The 14,755-nt window shown below is 42.0% G+C and overlaps 1 protein-coding gene across 1 annotated transcript in view; it reads right to left on the reverse strand.

The window, feature by feature from the left end:
- LOC112071524 (centrosomal protein of 170 kDa-like) overlaps positions 1-14,755 on the reverse strand; it is a 92,136-nt gene that overhangs the window by 40,660 nt on the left and 36,721 nt on the right. The window contains exons 2-6 of the mRNA XM_024138968.2: positions 14,482-14,628; positions 7,512-7,601; positions 5,702-5,780; positions 5,397-5,455; positions 2,281-2,464 (exon numbers count right to left, since the gene is read on the reverse strand). Of these exons, the coding sequence (XP_023994736.1) occupies positions 2,281-2,464; positions 5,397-5,455; positions 5,702-5,780; positions 7,512-7,601; positions 14,482-14,586 (517 nt within the window). The 5' untranslated portion in view covers positions 14,587-14,628. The remainder of the gene's footprint in view (positions 1-2,280; positions 2,465-5,396; positions 5,456-5,701; positions 5,781-7,511; positions 7,602-14,481; positions 14,629-14,755) is intronic.

Genomic DNA, 14,755 nt, shown 5'->3' on the forward strand with positions numbered 1-14,755 from the left:
CTGCAGAGAGGAAAGGGAACATACGGTGACTGTCTGACTGCAAAGAGGAAAGGGAACATACGGTGACTGTGACTGCAGAGAGGAAAGGGAACATACGGTGACTGTCTGACTGCAAAGAGGAAAGGGAACATACGGTGACTGTGACTGCAGAGAGGAAAGGGAACATANCTGCAGAGAGGAAAGGGAACATACGGTGACTGTCTGACTGCAAAGAGGAAAGGGAACATACGGTGACTGTGACTGCAGAGAGGAAAGGGAACATAAGGTGACTGTCTGACTGCAGAGAGGAAAGGGAACATACGGTGACTGTCTGACTGCAGAGAGGAAAGGGAACATACGGTAACTGCCTGTCTGTGAATCAGCGGGGGGAATAATACATTAGTATTAAAAGGACAATTAGCAGGCTTCAATATCCAGGTGGCAGAGAACCCGACAAGGAGGAACACATGTAAACACTTCCCGCCTCCTATTTTTTAATGGTTGTCGAGTAATAAAGGAGACATGTGTGGATGTGGCTCCCCCTATCATTACAGGCCCTCTGCTGAAGGCCCCCACTGCAGATGCTGTAATTAGACACATAATGGGTGGCAAGGCGGGTTAAATGTAATGTTCACTTGACTTATGTGTTAAGCCTGATGCCCCATATGACAGTGTTAGAACATCTGTTGTTTTGATCCTGATACTATAGACCAGGGTTCCTTAACTGGCGGACCGCGGGTGGTTTAAGTTTCTGAGCAAAATAAATAATGTATATGTGCAATACCACTCAAAAGTGTGGACACACCTACTCATTCAAGGGTTTTTCTTCATTTCTACTATTTTCCACTTAGTAGAATAATAGTGAATACATCAAAACTATGAAAAAACACAGATGGAATCATGTAGTTACCAAAACAGTGTTAAACAAATATATTTCATATTTGAGATTCTTCAAAATAGCCACCCTTTGCCTTGATGACAGCTTTGCACACTCTTGGCATTTTCTCAACCAGCATGAGGGATGCTTTTCCAACAATCTTGAAGGAGTTCCCACATATTCTGAACACTTATTGGTTGCTTTTCCTTCACTCTGCAGTCCAACTCATCCCAAACCATCTCAATTTGGTTGAGGTCGGGTGATTGTGGAGGCCAGGTAATCTGATGCAGCACTCCATCGCTTTCCTTCTTGGTCAAATAGCCCTTACACAGCCTGGAGGTGTGTTGTGTCATTGTCCTGTCTAAAAACAAATGATAGTCCCACTAAGCGCAAACCAGATGGGATCGCTGCAGAATGCTGTGGTAGCCATGCTGGTTAAGCGTGCCTTGAATTTTTTATAAATCACTGACAGTGTCACCAGCAAAGCACCCCCACACCATCACACCTCCTCCTCCATGCTTCATGGTGGGAACCATACATGAAGAGATCATCCGTTCACTTACTCTGCGTCTCACAAAGACACGGCGGTTGGGACCAAAAATCTCCAAATCGCATTTCATTAGTCAATGTGCAGAATACAACAGGTGTAGACCTGACAGTGAAATAACTCCAACAGCTGTACCATCTACTGTAAGAGATACTAAACTGCTATCCACACCAACACCAGCATAAACCCTCCCTCCAGCTGAGTGACTTGACGATAGTGCGTAAACGATGCAAGTGTAGGAGACATTCTCACTGTCAGCTGCACATGGAGAGATAGGAGCAGCTGCAGCCACTCTGCTGCATCCTGTAGATAAATATAGCTCTTTCCCACTGGGCACACACTGGTTGAATCAATGTTGTTTATGCGTCATTTCAATGAAATTACGTTGAACCAACGTGAAATAGACGTTTAATTGACGTCTTTGCCCAGTGTCTACTGATAGTGGGACCAGAGGCATGCTGGGCTGGCTAATCAGATAAGACACCCCAGTGGTACAGGACAGTAGCTCAGATGAGTGTGATGTTTTTAATGACAATGTGTAATTTAAACACCCTAAACCCTCCCTCTTTTATTACAGTCAATAGATAAACAAGTCTCCATAAGAGACAGGCAGTGAAAGGTTTATTAGTCTTTTAGATGACTGGTAGTCCAGACATGTGTATCACTGTCCAATCTATGGTAGGATCAGGACATTCATTGCTTACTCATTCAGAATACAGATTCTAAAATGCTATCGTTATAAAATTGATATTATTTCCAAATACTGTGTCATGATTGAAAATCAAAACTGAAATATCCCATTCATTATTTCCCTGAAATGACTGGGTCATACCGTACAACATACATGTAATCTCTTATATGTGCTTCCTGCTCTCACCTGCCATCTTGTCATCTCCCTGGTGTGAATCAGCAGGTTTGGCCGATGGCTCCATGGTGGTCCCCTCGGCTGCCTTGGTCTCGGCTGGTCTGGGGGTCTTAGCGGGGGACTTGGCAGGTGACTTGGTGGGCTCACCGTTGAAGTGCTTCTTAGTCAGCTGGAGCTGGCTGGTGAACTTCTCATGCTGATGGAGGGAGGAAGGGATGGAGCGATGGAGAAAGAGAGTGGAACACCGTCAGAGCCAAAAATATCATCTTTCATCTAATGCTGACACACACAGCTTAAAGTTATATTTGCATGGGGCAAGATACAATCTCAAGAACCTACAGTGCCTTCAGAAAGTATGCATACCCCTTGACTTATTCAACATTTTGTTGTGTTACAGCCTGTATTCAAAATGTAAAATGTTTCTCACCCATCTACACACAATACCCAATAATGACAAAGTGAAAACATAATTTTAGATTTTTGGGGGCAAATGTATTGAAAATGAAATCTCATTTATATAAGTATTCATACCCCTGAGTCAATACTTTGTAGAAGCACCTTTGGCAGTGATTACAGCTGTGAGCTTAATGGGTAAGTCTCTAAGAGCTTTCCACACCTGGATTGTGCAACATTTGCCCATTATTCTTTTCAAAATGATTGAAGCTGTGAAATAAGTTGTTGATCATTGCTAGACAACCATGTTCAGGTATTGCCATAGATTTTCAAATAGATTTAAGCCAAAACTGTAACTCGGCCATTCAAAAACATTCACTGTCTTCTTGGTAAGCAACTCCAGTTTAGTTTTGGCCTTGTGTTTTAGGTTATTGTTCTGCTGAAGGGTGAATTCATCTCCCAGTGTCTGGTGGAAAGCAGACTGAACCAGGTTTTCCTCTAGGATTTTGCCTGTGATTAGCTCCATTACGGTCATTTTTTATCCTGAAAAATTCCCCAGTCCTTAAGGATTACAAGCATACCGTTAACATGATGCAGCCACTCTATGCTTGAAATTTGAAGAGTGGTACTCAGTAATATGCTGTATTGGATTTGCCCCAAACATAATATTATGTATTCAGGACCAAAAGTGAATTGCTTTGCCACATTCTGTGCAGTATTACTTTAGTGCCTTGTTGCAAACAGATGCATGTTATGGAATATTTTCAGTTTTCTCCTATCACAGCCATTAAACTCGGTAGCTGTTTTAAAGTCACCATTGTTCTCATGGTTAAATCCCTGAGCAGTTTCCTTCCTCTCCGGCATCTGAGTTAGGAAGAACGCCTGTATCTTTGTAGTGACTGGGTATATTGATACACCATCCAAAGTGTAATTAATGACTTCACCGTGTAATTAATAATGTTTTGCCCATCAATAGGTCCCCTTCTTTGTAAGGCATTGGAAAATCTCCCTCGGGTACAGAGATGAGGTAGTCATTCAAAAATCATGTTAAACACTATTATTGCACACAGAATGAGTCCATGCAACTTATTATGTGACTTGTTAAACACATTTTTACTCCTGAACTTATTTATGCTTGCCATAACAAAGGGGTTGAATACTTATTGACTCAAGACCTTTCAGCTTTTCATTTTTTATTAATTTGTAAAAATGTCAAAAGACATAATTTCACCTCCACTTTGGCATTATATGGTATTGTCTATAGGCCAGCAACCAAAAATCTAAATGTAATCGATTTTAAACTTAGGCTGTAACACAACAACATTTAGAAAAAAATCGAGGGGTGTGAATCCTTTCTGAAGACCCTGTACTTACAGACACTTTGTTATACTATGGTATAACCGTTGCTACTTCATATTTAGCAGAACTTAGCACCCCAGATAGCCCTGATATTGAGTACAACATAGATATTCTGATATACAGCGACTTCAAACAGTATTCACACTCCTTGACTTTTTCCACATTCTGATGTGTTACAAAGTGGGAAAAGGTTACATACACTACCGCTCAAAAGTTTGGAGTCACTTAAATCAAATGTATTTATATAGCCCTTCTTACATCAACTGATATCTCAAAGTGCTGTACAGAAACCCAGCCTAAAACTCCAAACAGCAAGCAATGCAGGTGTAGAAGCACGGTGGCTAGGAAAAACTCCCTAGAAAGGCCAAAACCTAGGAAGAAACCTAGAGAGGAACCAGGCTATGAGGGGTGGCCAGTCCTCTTCTGGCTGTGCCGGGTGGAGATTTAGGACACTTAGAAATGTCCTTGTTTTCCATGAAAACATACATGAAAGGAGATGCAAAATGAATAGGAAATATAATAAAGACGTTGACAAGGTTATAAATAATGATTTTAAATTGAAATAATAATTATGTCCTTCAAACTTTGCTTTCGACAAAGAATCCTCCATTTGCACTGATGTTTTGTGGGTACTATTTAATGAAGCTGCCAAGTTGAGGACTTGTGAGGTGTCTGTTTCTCGAACTAGACACTAATGTACTTGTCCTCTTGCTCAGTTGTGCACTGGGGCCTCCCACTCCTATTTCTATTCTGGTTAGAGCCAGTTTGCGCTGTTCTGTGAAGGGAGTAGTACACAGCTTTGGACGAGATCTTCAGTTTCATGGTAATTTCTCGCATGGAATAGCCTTCATTTCTCGGAACAAGAATAGACTGACAAGTTTCAGAAGAAAGGTATTTGCTTCTGGCCATTTTGAGCCTGTAATCGAACCAACAAATTCTGATGCTCCAGATACTCAACTAGTCTAAAGAAGGCCAGTTGTATTGCTTCTTTAATCTGCACAACAGGTTTCAGATGTGCTAACATAATTGCAAAATAGTTTTCTAATGATCAATTAGCCTTTTAAATGATAAACTTGGATTAGCTAACACAATGTGTTATTGGAACACAGGAGTGATGGTTGCTGATAATGGGCCTCTGTACGCCTATGTAGATATTCCATTAAAAATATGTTGTTTCCAGCTACAATAGTCAGTTACAACATTAACAATGTCTACACTGTATTTCTGATCAATTTGATGTTATTTTAATGGACAAAAAAATTGCCTTTCTTTCAAAAACAAGGACATTTCTAAGTGACCCCAAACTTTTGAATGGTAGTGTACATTCCATTCCAGTACAACATGTAAAGGGTTGTATGTACTGTGTAGTGTCATACCTGAAGAGCCTCGTCTGGGACAGTCATCTCCCCTTGCAACACCGTGAACAGGTTGATATGTGGAACAGGTTAAGGAAATACACTTTCACACTGTTTGCATCTATCCTCACAGCCAATTCATTATACACAACAACAGTCAGGCCGAAGCCACAGTGGATGACAGTTTGACATTTGCAGATTATACAGCTTGACAAATGATCAGTGGACGAGAGCAATGAAATGAAAAGATGCCTCATGTCAGGTTATTTAGATTGCAGTAATGTTGTGTCATTAAAATGTTAAGGACTGAATGATTGAAAGGATATCATATCCAAACCTCAACTTGTCGTCAATTTTCAAAGTGATATACACCTGCTCCTGTATTCTGACATCATTCACAAATGTCTGTGTGGAGAGAAAAGAGGGAAAACCTGTTTGTAAGGACTTGGAGCACATTATAAATAGCACATTATAAATTGACTGCCCTCCGCCTCTCTCCAGTGCCAGGCGTGCCAGCCCAGTTCTCATTGCTTAAAACCCTTGTGGCTCAGACTTGAGTTACATAATGAATTTAGGGAAACTGTTCCCTGCAAACTTCATTTCAGGCTACATTTAAACCAGAATACATTACCTTTCATGCTCAGTTACAAATCACCACAAACCTGCAGGCAAAAGTTGATGGCGAGAAATTGGATTAGGGCCGTATTACATCGGTACTGTAAAAATCTTAAGTAAATGTGATTTCTGTCTTTCTTGCAGATCTCTCCAACCCCCATAAGAACCAGCCATAGTGCCATTATAAAAGGAAAGAGAGCGCCTTAAATAATCAGGTGATGTGAAAAATGTCCCACACTGCAGCCAGAGACATTGAATCAGCTGACGGGGTCTGTTTATGGAAGGTATGTCAGATGATGGGTGCAGAGCGGGGCCAGGAAAACATTGGCAGCGCTGGCCTCACTGACCAAGCATTTTCAATCACTGACACCGATTAAGTTTCCTGACTCTGTGCCTGTCTCTGTCTGACCTCTAAATAGTGTGACAGAACTTGATGAAAGGGACAAGAGGTACTTGTTTCTACCTGGGTCCTTCATGGAGAGCATAGAAATAATAATAAAACTTTTTTTAGTCACAAGTCCAGTTTAAAGTCACTCTAAAAGAGAAGAACGGTTACAATGGGTAATAGAAGTGTTAGCTGAGAGGTGGTTGCAGTGTCTAATTAGAAGAGACAGTTATGACTGTAGGCTAGCTGTTGTTGCTATCAGGATTTATCAAAACAGAGTCCTGGACATATAGATTGAACATACACTGTTGATTCAAAATCTATCCTCAAGATGAGTAAGATGTGCAGGGCATTCAGCAGTCAGGCTCTGATTGGCCCAGCATGGGATGTAGATCCATCATAAAGATGAGTAAGATGTGCAGGGCAMWCAGTAGTCAGGCTCTGATTGGCCCAGCATGTGATGTAGATCCATCCTAAAGATGAGTAAGAATTGCAGGGCATTGGCCCAGCATGGGATGTAGATCCATCATAAAGATGAGTAAGATGTGCAGGGCATTCAGCAGTCAGGCTCTGATTGGCCCAGCATGGGATGTAGATCCATCATAAAGATGAGTAAAATGTGCAGGGCATTCAGCAGTCAGGCTCTGATTGGCCCAGCATGGGATGTAGTGCTACTTCCTGTCGCCATGGGCCCTCGAACGACAGGGGAGGAATCCTGAAGCATGACTCAGGAGGAAGAGCTTATGACTCCAGCTTCCTGCCTGGGAGAATGCTTCACAGTTTTTCCAGGCTAGTGGGTTAGCCTACACATTGAGTAAGTTACACACTGAGCCATCAGCAGAACTAGGACAACTAACACATGACTCACACACACCATGTGGCAGGAAGAGCACTTCAACATGTTTTTTCTCTGCCGTGAAAAGATCATGGTGTGGAAAAAAGGGGCATGTCATTTGAGAATGCATTCTGTTAATGCCATGTGACACACATTTACAGGTCAGGTAATTATCTCAGCCCTGTCAATTCCTCTCAAGTCAAAGCTGGAGCAAATTTGATTGGCCTAAAGATGAAGCACAACCTCTGACATGTTTGCAGCTCTGACCTGTAAACATGTCTTCTCCTCCCCTTTTACTCACCCCGTTCAGGCTGCCCAGGTCCTTGACTTTGTGCTCATCGCTGGTCACCTCATAGTTGATGACCGCATGCTGCTTGTCAACACTCCGCGACTGTAAACACAAACCCAACAGTCACAGTCAGTAATGGTACCATTCAACAATGAATGGTAACTTGACATCAATGATGAACTTGAAATGTTTTTGACATGATGATAACAGTGTTATCAGTGTTATGGTTTAAACATCAACCTTGTGACAATGTCAGTGTTTGGAGGAGGAATCACATGTATTGTTGACACAATTCTGCTTTGAAGTCAGATTCCGCTTTGAACACAGGGTTTACACTAACATAAATCTACTGTAGATAGCATAGCCTATTGTAGAAAATATAACATAGTCTTTACACTGACATAAATCTACTGTAGATAGCATAGCCTATTGTAGAAAATATAACAGTCTTTACACTGANCCTATTGTAGAAAATATAACATAGTCTTTACACTGACATAAATCTACTGTAGATAGCATAGCCTATTGTAGAAAATATAACAGTCTTTACACTGACATAAATCTACTGGGAGTGGTTGATTTAACAGCTGATTTAACTGTTATTAACTAGAAGTGAGAATGCATTTAGTACAACTACTAACAGATTTGACTGTTACTACTAGAAGTGGCCTAGTGGGAGTGGTACAGATTTGACTGTTACTAACTACATTTACATTTACATTTAAGTCATTTAGCAGACGCTTCTATCCAGAGCGACTTACAAATTGGTGCATTCACCTTATGATATCCAGTGGAACAACCACTTTACAATAGTGCATCTAACTCTTTTAAGGGGGGGGGGGGGGGGTTAGAAGGATTACTTTATCCTATCCTAGGTATTCCTTAAAGAGGTGGGGTTTCAGGTGTCTCCGGAAGGTGGTGATTGACTCCGCTGACCTGGCGTCGTGAGGGAGTTTGTTCCACCATTGGGGTGCCAGAGCAGCGAACAGTTTTGACTGGGCTGAGTGGGAACTGTACTTCCTCAGAGGTAGGGAGGCGCAGGCCAGAGGTGGATGAACGCAGTGCCCTTGTTTGGGTGTAGGGCCTGATCAGAGCCTGAAGGTACGGAGGTGCGTTCCCCTCACAGCTCCGTAGGCAAGCACCATGGTTTTGTAGCGGATGCGAGCTTCAACTGGAAGCCAGTGGAGAGAGCGGAGGAGGGGGTGACGTGAGAGAACTTGGGAAAGTTGAACACCAGACGGGCTGCGGCGTTCTGGATGAGTTGTAGGGGTTTAATGCACAGGCAGGGAGCCCAGCCAACAGCGAGTTGCAGTAATCCAGACGGGAGATGACAAGTGCCTGGATTAGGACCTGCGCCGCTTCCTGCGTGAGGCAGGGTCGACTCTGCGAATGTTGTAGAGCATGAACCTACAGGAACGGGTCACCGCCTTGATGTTAGTTGAGAACGACAGGGTGTCCAGGATCACGCCAAGGTTCTTAGCACTCTGGGAGGAGGACACAATGGAGTTGTCAACCGTGATGGCGAGATCATGGAACGGGCAGTCCTTCCCCGGGAGGAAGAGCAGCTCCGTCTTGCCGAGGTTCAGCTTGAGTGTGGTGATCCGTCATCCACACTGATATGTCTGCCAGACATGCAGAGATGCGATTCACCACCTGGTTATCAGAGGGGGAAACTAGAGGTGGCCTAGTTGGGGTGGTCCAGATTTGACTGTTACTAACTAGAAGTGGGCCTAGTTGGGAGTGGTACAGATTTGACTGTTACTAACTAGAAGTGACCTAGTTGGGAGTGGTCACAGATTTGACTGTTACTAACTAGAAGTGGCCTAGTGGGAGTCGACACGATTTGACTGTACTAACTAGAAGTGCCTAGTGGGAGTGGTACAGATTTGACTGTTACTAACTAGAAGTGACCTAGTTGGGAGTGGTAACAAGATTTGACTGTTACTAACTAGAAGTGGCCTAGTTGGGAGTGGTCCAGATTTGACTGTTACTAACTAGAAGTGGCCTAGTTGGGAGTGGTACAGATTTGACTGTTTAATACTAGAAGTGACCTAGTTGGGAGTGGTACAGATTTGACTGTTACTAACTAGAAGTGGCCTAGTTGGGCAGTGGTCCAGATTTGACTGTTACTAACTAGAAGTGGCCTAGTTGGGAGTGGTACAGATTTGACTGTTACTAACTAGAAGTGCCCTAGTTGGGAGTGGTACATGATTTGATGTTACTAACTAGAAGTGACCCTATGTTGGAGTGGCCTAGTTGGGAGTGGTACAGATTTGAGTCTGATACCCTTGCGTTGGGAACGGCTCTTAAACACGTATATTACTGAGACACCCATGTGACACCAAAAAGACTGAGGCCAGTAAAAACAGTCACATGGCCCGGACCTCTTGGCGTATTTTCCGTTGGCAGACTCACACTAAACAAAGTACCCAGTCTTCTCCTCTCTTCCCCCTGGTCATCAGAGAGACAAACACTAGAAAAACAGCCTCCTTGTTCCTTTCATTCCAACCCTGCTGATTTCAGCAGTTAAACTGCAGAGTGCCAGCAAGAAGTATCTTGCTGCACTCTGAACTGCTTGTTCTTTAGAAGCCATTTAGCATGGTACCTTCTAACTCCTATTGGAGATGTGCTGATGTATTAATGACCTGCTGCTTAATTATAGGCTCATTAGTAGACAGGGACAAACTGAGGATTGAGGAGGTTGAAGGAGGACTCCTTGATTAGTGTCTCCTAAGTGTCTGTGAAGCCAGGGTTTCTAGTGTCTCAGAGTTAAGGACTGAGGCACTGTCGGTATTATCACACACAGGCAACTCAGTTCCTTGAAAATAAATGTACTCTTCGTTATACAGAGCCAGGGCCTGGCAGAAACCTGACCAGTGAGTAATCAACTACTTAAGTTGGCTTGGAAAGTGTAATTTAGTTAGATTCAGAGTTGACATCAAGGAGCACAGAAAGTACATTAATATATTCTATTTAAGTTGTACTGTGACACTATTTTAAGGGTTGACATACACGCAATAGGTTTAACAATTAGTTTTACTACCATTGCGGTTGCTTTGAAACCTATGCCTAAGGCCTAGATTCAAACCGTAGCACTAAAGATCCACGCTGTAGTGCGATTAAAATTGAAAGGTAATTTCCCAAATGAGATGACATATGCAGCATTTACCGTGAATACAGTTTCCGTGAAGGTGGGAGAATTCCCTTTAAATTTCACTTGTGCAATACCGCGGATCTTCCACGATATTGAACGGATTGAATCAATCCCTCAAGATATTCCATGATATATGCTGCTACACCACACCCATTCTCTGCTCCACACTTGGCAATGCAGCAGCCACTCTACTTCCTATGGAGCCCTCCTGTCTGGATGGACCTAACTCAACATGTATCTGCCCCACTTTCTAGAAATATCTCTGGCTGAGACTTTCTCTATCACACACATGCATGCGCGGACACACACACACACACACATGCATGCGTGGACACACACACACACCACACACACGCATGCGCGGACACAACACTAGCACACACACACACACACACACACACACCACACACACACACACACACACACACACACACACACACACACACAGACAGTTGAAGTCGGAGTTTACATACACTTAGGTTGGAGTCATTAAAACTCGTTTTTCAACCCAGCCACACATTTCTTGTTAACAAACTATGAGTTTGGCAAGTCGGTTATGACATCTACTTTGAGCATGACACAAGTAATTTTTCCAACAATTGTTTACAGACAGATTATTTCACTTATAATTCACTGTATCACAATTCCAGTGGGTAAGAGGTTTACATACACTAAGTTGACTGTGCCTCTAAACAGCTTGGAAAATTCCAGAAAATGACGTCATGGCTTTAGAAGCTTCTGATAGGCTAATTGACATAATTTGAGTCAATTGGAGGTGTACCTGCGGATGTATTTCAAGGCCTACCTTCAAACTCAGTGCCTCTTTGCTTGACATCATGGGAAAATCAAAATAAATCAGCCAAGACCTCAGAAAAAAATTGGAGACCTCTACAAGTCTGGTTCATCCTTGGGAGCAATTTCCAAATGCCTGAAGGTACCACGTTCATCTGTACAAACATTAGTACGCAAGTATAGACACCATGGGGCCACTTAGCCGTCATACCGCTCAGGAAGGAGACGTGTTCTGTCTCCTAGAGATGAATGTACTTTGGTGGAAAAAGTGCAAATCAATCCCATAACAACAGCAAAGGACCCTGTGAAGATGCTGGAGGAAACGGGTACAAAATGATCTATATCCACAGTAAAACATGTCCTATATCGACATAACCTGAAAGGCCGCTCAGCAAGGAAGAAGTCACTGCTCCAAAACCGCCATAAAAAAAACAGACTACGGTTTGCAACTYCACATGGGGACAAAGATCGTACTTTTGGGAGAAATAACCTCTGGTCTGATGAAACAAAAATAGAACTGCTTGGCCATAATGACCATCGTTATGTTTGGAGGAAAAAGGGGGAAGCTTGCAAGCCGAAGAACACCATCCCAACTGTGAAGCATGGCGGTGGCAGCATCATGTTGTGGGGGTGCTTTGCTGCAGGAGGGACTGGTGCACTTCACAAAATAGATGGCATCATGAGGTAGGAAATTTATGTGGATACATTGAAGCAACATCTCAAGACATCAGTCAGGAAGTTAAAGCTTGGTCGCAAATGGGTCTCCCAAATGGATAATGACCACAAGCATACTTCCAAAGTTGTAGCAAAATGACTAAAGGACAACAAAGTCAAGATATTGGAGTGTCCATCACAAAGCCCTGACCTCAATCCTATAGAAAATGTGTGGGCAGAACTGAAAGAGCGTGTGCGAGCAAGGAGGCCTACAAACCTGACTCAGTTACATCAGCTCTGTCAGGAGGAATGGGCCAAATTCACCGAACTTATTGTGGGAAGCTTGTGGAAGACTACCCGAAACGTTTGACCCAAGATAAACTATTTAAAGGCAATGCTACCAAATACCTATTGAGTGTATGTAGACTTCTGACCCACTGGGAATGTGATGAAAGAAATAAAAGCTGAAATTAATTATTCTCACCAAAAGAAAAACATTTCACATTTTTTTAATAAAGTGGTGATCCTAACTGACCTAAGATATGGAATTTTTACTCTGATTAAATGTCAGGAATTGTGAAAAACTGAGTTTAAATGTATTTGGCTGAGGTGTATGTACATTTGAAGTCGGAAGTTTACATACACCTTAGCCAAAAACATGAAACTCAATTCCTGACATTTAATCCTAGTAAAAATGTTGTGTATCATGTTGCGTTGTGTTTTATCATGTTGTGTTGTGTTGTATCATGTTGTGGTGTGCTGTGTTTTATCATGTTGTGTTGTATCATGTTGTGTTGTGTTGTATCATGTTGTGGTGTGTCGTGTCATATTGTGTTTTATCATGTTGTGTTGTGTTGTGTCATCTTGTGTTGTGTTGTATGATGTTGTGCTGTGTTGTGTTATGTTGTTTTGTGACATGTTGTGTTTGGTCATGTTGTGTTGTATCATGTTGTGTGTTGTATCATGTTGTGTCATGTTGTATTGTGTCATGTTGTATCATGTTGTGTTGTATGATGTTGTGCTGTGTTGTATCATGTTGTGTTGTGTCATGTTGTATCATGGTGTGTTGTATCATGCGGTGTTGTGTCATGTTGTGTTGTATCATGTTGTATCATGTTGTGTTGTATCATGTTGTGTTGTGTCATGTTGTATCATGGTGTGTTGTATCATGTTGTGTTGTGTTGTATCATGGTGTGTTGTATCATGGTGTGTTGTATGAGTGTATGTAGACTTCTGACCCACTGGGAATGTGATGAAAGAAATAAAAGCTGAAATTAATTATTCTCACCAAAAGAAAAACATTTCACATTTTTTTAATAAAGTGGTGATCCTAACTGACCTAAGATATGGAATTTTTACTCTGATTAAATGTCAGGAATTGTGAAAAACTGAGTTTAAATGTATTTGGCTGAGGTGTATGTACATTTGAAGTCGGAAGTTTACATACACCTTAGCCAAAAACATGAAACTCAATTCCTGACATTTAATCCTAGTAAAAATGTTGTGTATCATGTTGCGTTGTGTTTTATCATGTTGTGTTGTGTTGTATCATGTTGTGGTGTGCTGTGTTTTATCATGTTGTGTTGTATCATGTTGTGTTGTGTTGTATCATGTTGTGGTGTGTCGTGTCATATTGTGTTTTATCATGTTGTGTTGTGTTGTGTCATCTTTTGTTGTGTTGTATGATGTTGTGCTGTGTGTTGTGTTATGTTGTTTTGTGACATGTTGTGTTTGGTCATGTTGTGTTGTATCATGTGTGTGTTGTATCATGTTGTGTCATGTTGTAGTTGTGGTCATGTTGTATCATGTTGTGTTGTATGATGTTGTGCTGTGTTGTATCATGTTGTGTTGTGTCATGTTGTATCATGGTGTGTTGTATCATGCGGTGTTGTGTCATGTTGTGTTGTATCATGTTGTATCATGTTGTGTTGTATCATGTGTGTTGTGTCATGTTGTATCAGGTGTGTTGTATCATGTTGTGTTGTGTTGTATCATGGTGTGTTGTATCATGGGTGTTGTATCATGTTGTGTTGTGTTGTATCATGGTGTGTTGTATCATGGTGTGTTGTGTTGTATCATGTTGTATTGTGTTGTATCATGTTGCATTGTGTTGTATCATGTTGCATTGTATCATGTTGTGTTGTGTTGTATCATGTTGTGTTGTGTTGTATCATGTTGCATTGTGTTGTATCGTGTTGTACTGTATCATGTTGTGGTGTATCGTGTTGTGTCATGGTGTGTCGTATCATGTTGTGTTGTATCATGTGTGTTGTATTGTATGATGTTTTGCTGTGTTGTATCATGTTGGGTGGTGTTTAAAATGTTGTGTTGTATCATGTGATGCTGTAACATGTTGTGTTGTATCAATTGGAGTCATGTCACCTGCAGCATGAGCTCGCAGTCGTCTCGGCCGACGAAGATCATCTCCAGTGGCAGACGGTGACGAGTGCCCCGGCTGCTCACCAGGAACCATGATGTGAGACTCATCTCTGCTACGCTACTCACTCCAACCTCCAACCATATGTCATCCTGAGAGAGGAGAGAGAGAGAGAGAGAGAGAGAGAGAGAGAGGAGAGAGGAGAGAGAGAGAGAGAGAGAGAGATTGATTGAAAAAGCTTCTTCTACTTTCCCAACGCACAAGTGGTTATCTCAACCT

This window comes from Salvelinus sp. IW2-2015, unplaced genomic scaffold, assembly GCF_002910315.2.
Source record: "Salvelinus sp. IW2-2015 unplaced genomic scaffold, ASM291031v2 Un_scaffold1631, whole genome shotgun sequence".
Lineage (NCBI taxonomy): Eukaryota > Metazoa > Chordata > Actinopteri > Salmoniformes > Salmonidae > Salvelinus > Salvelinus sp. IW2-2015.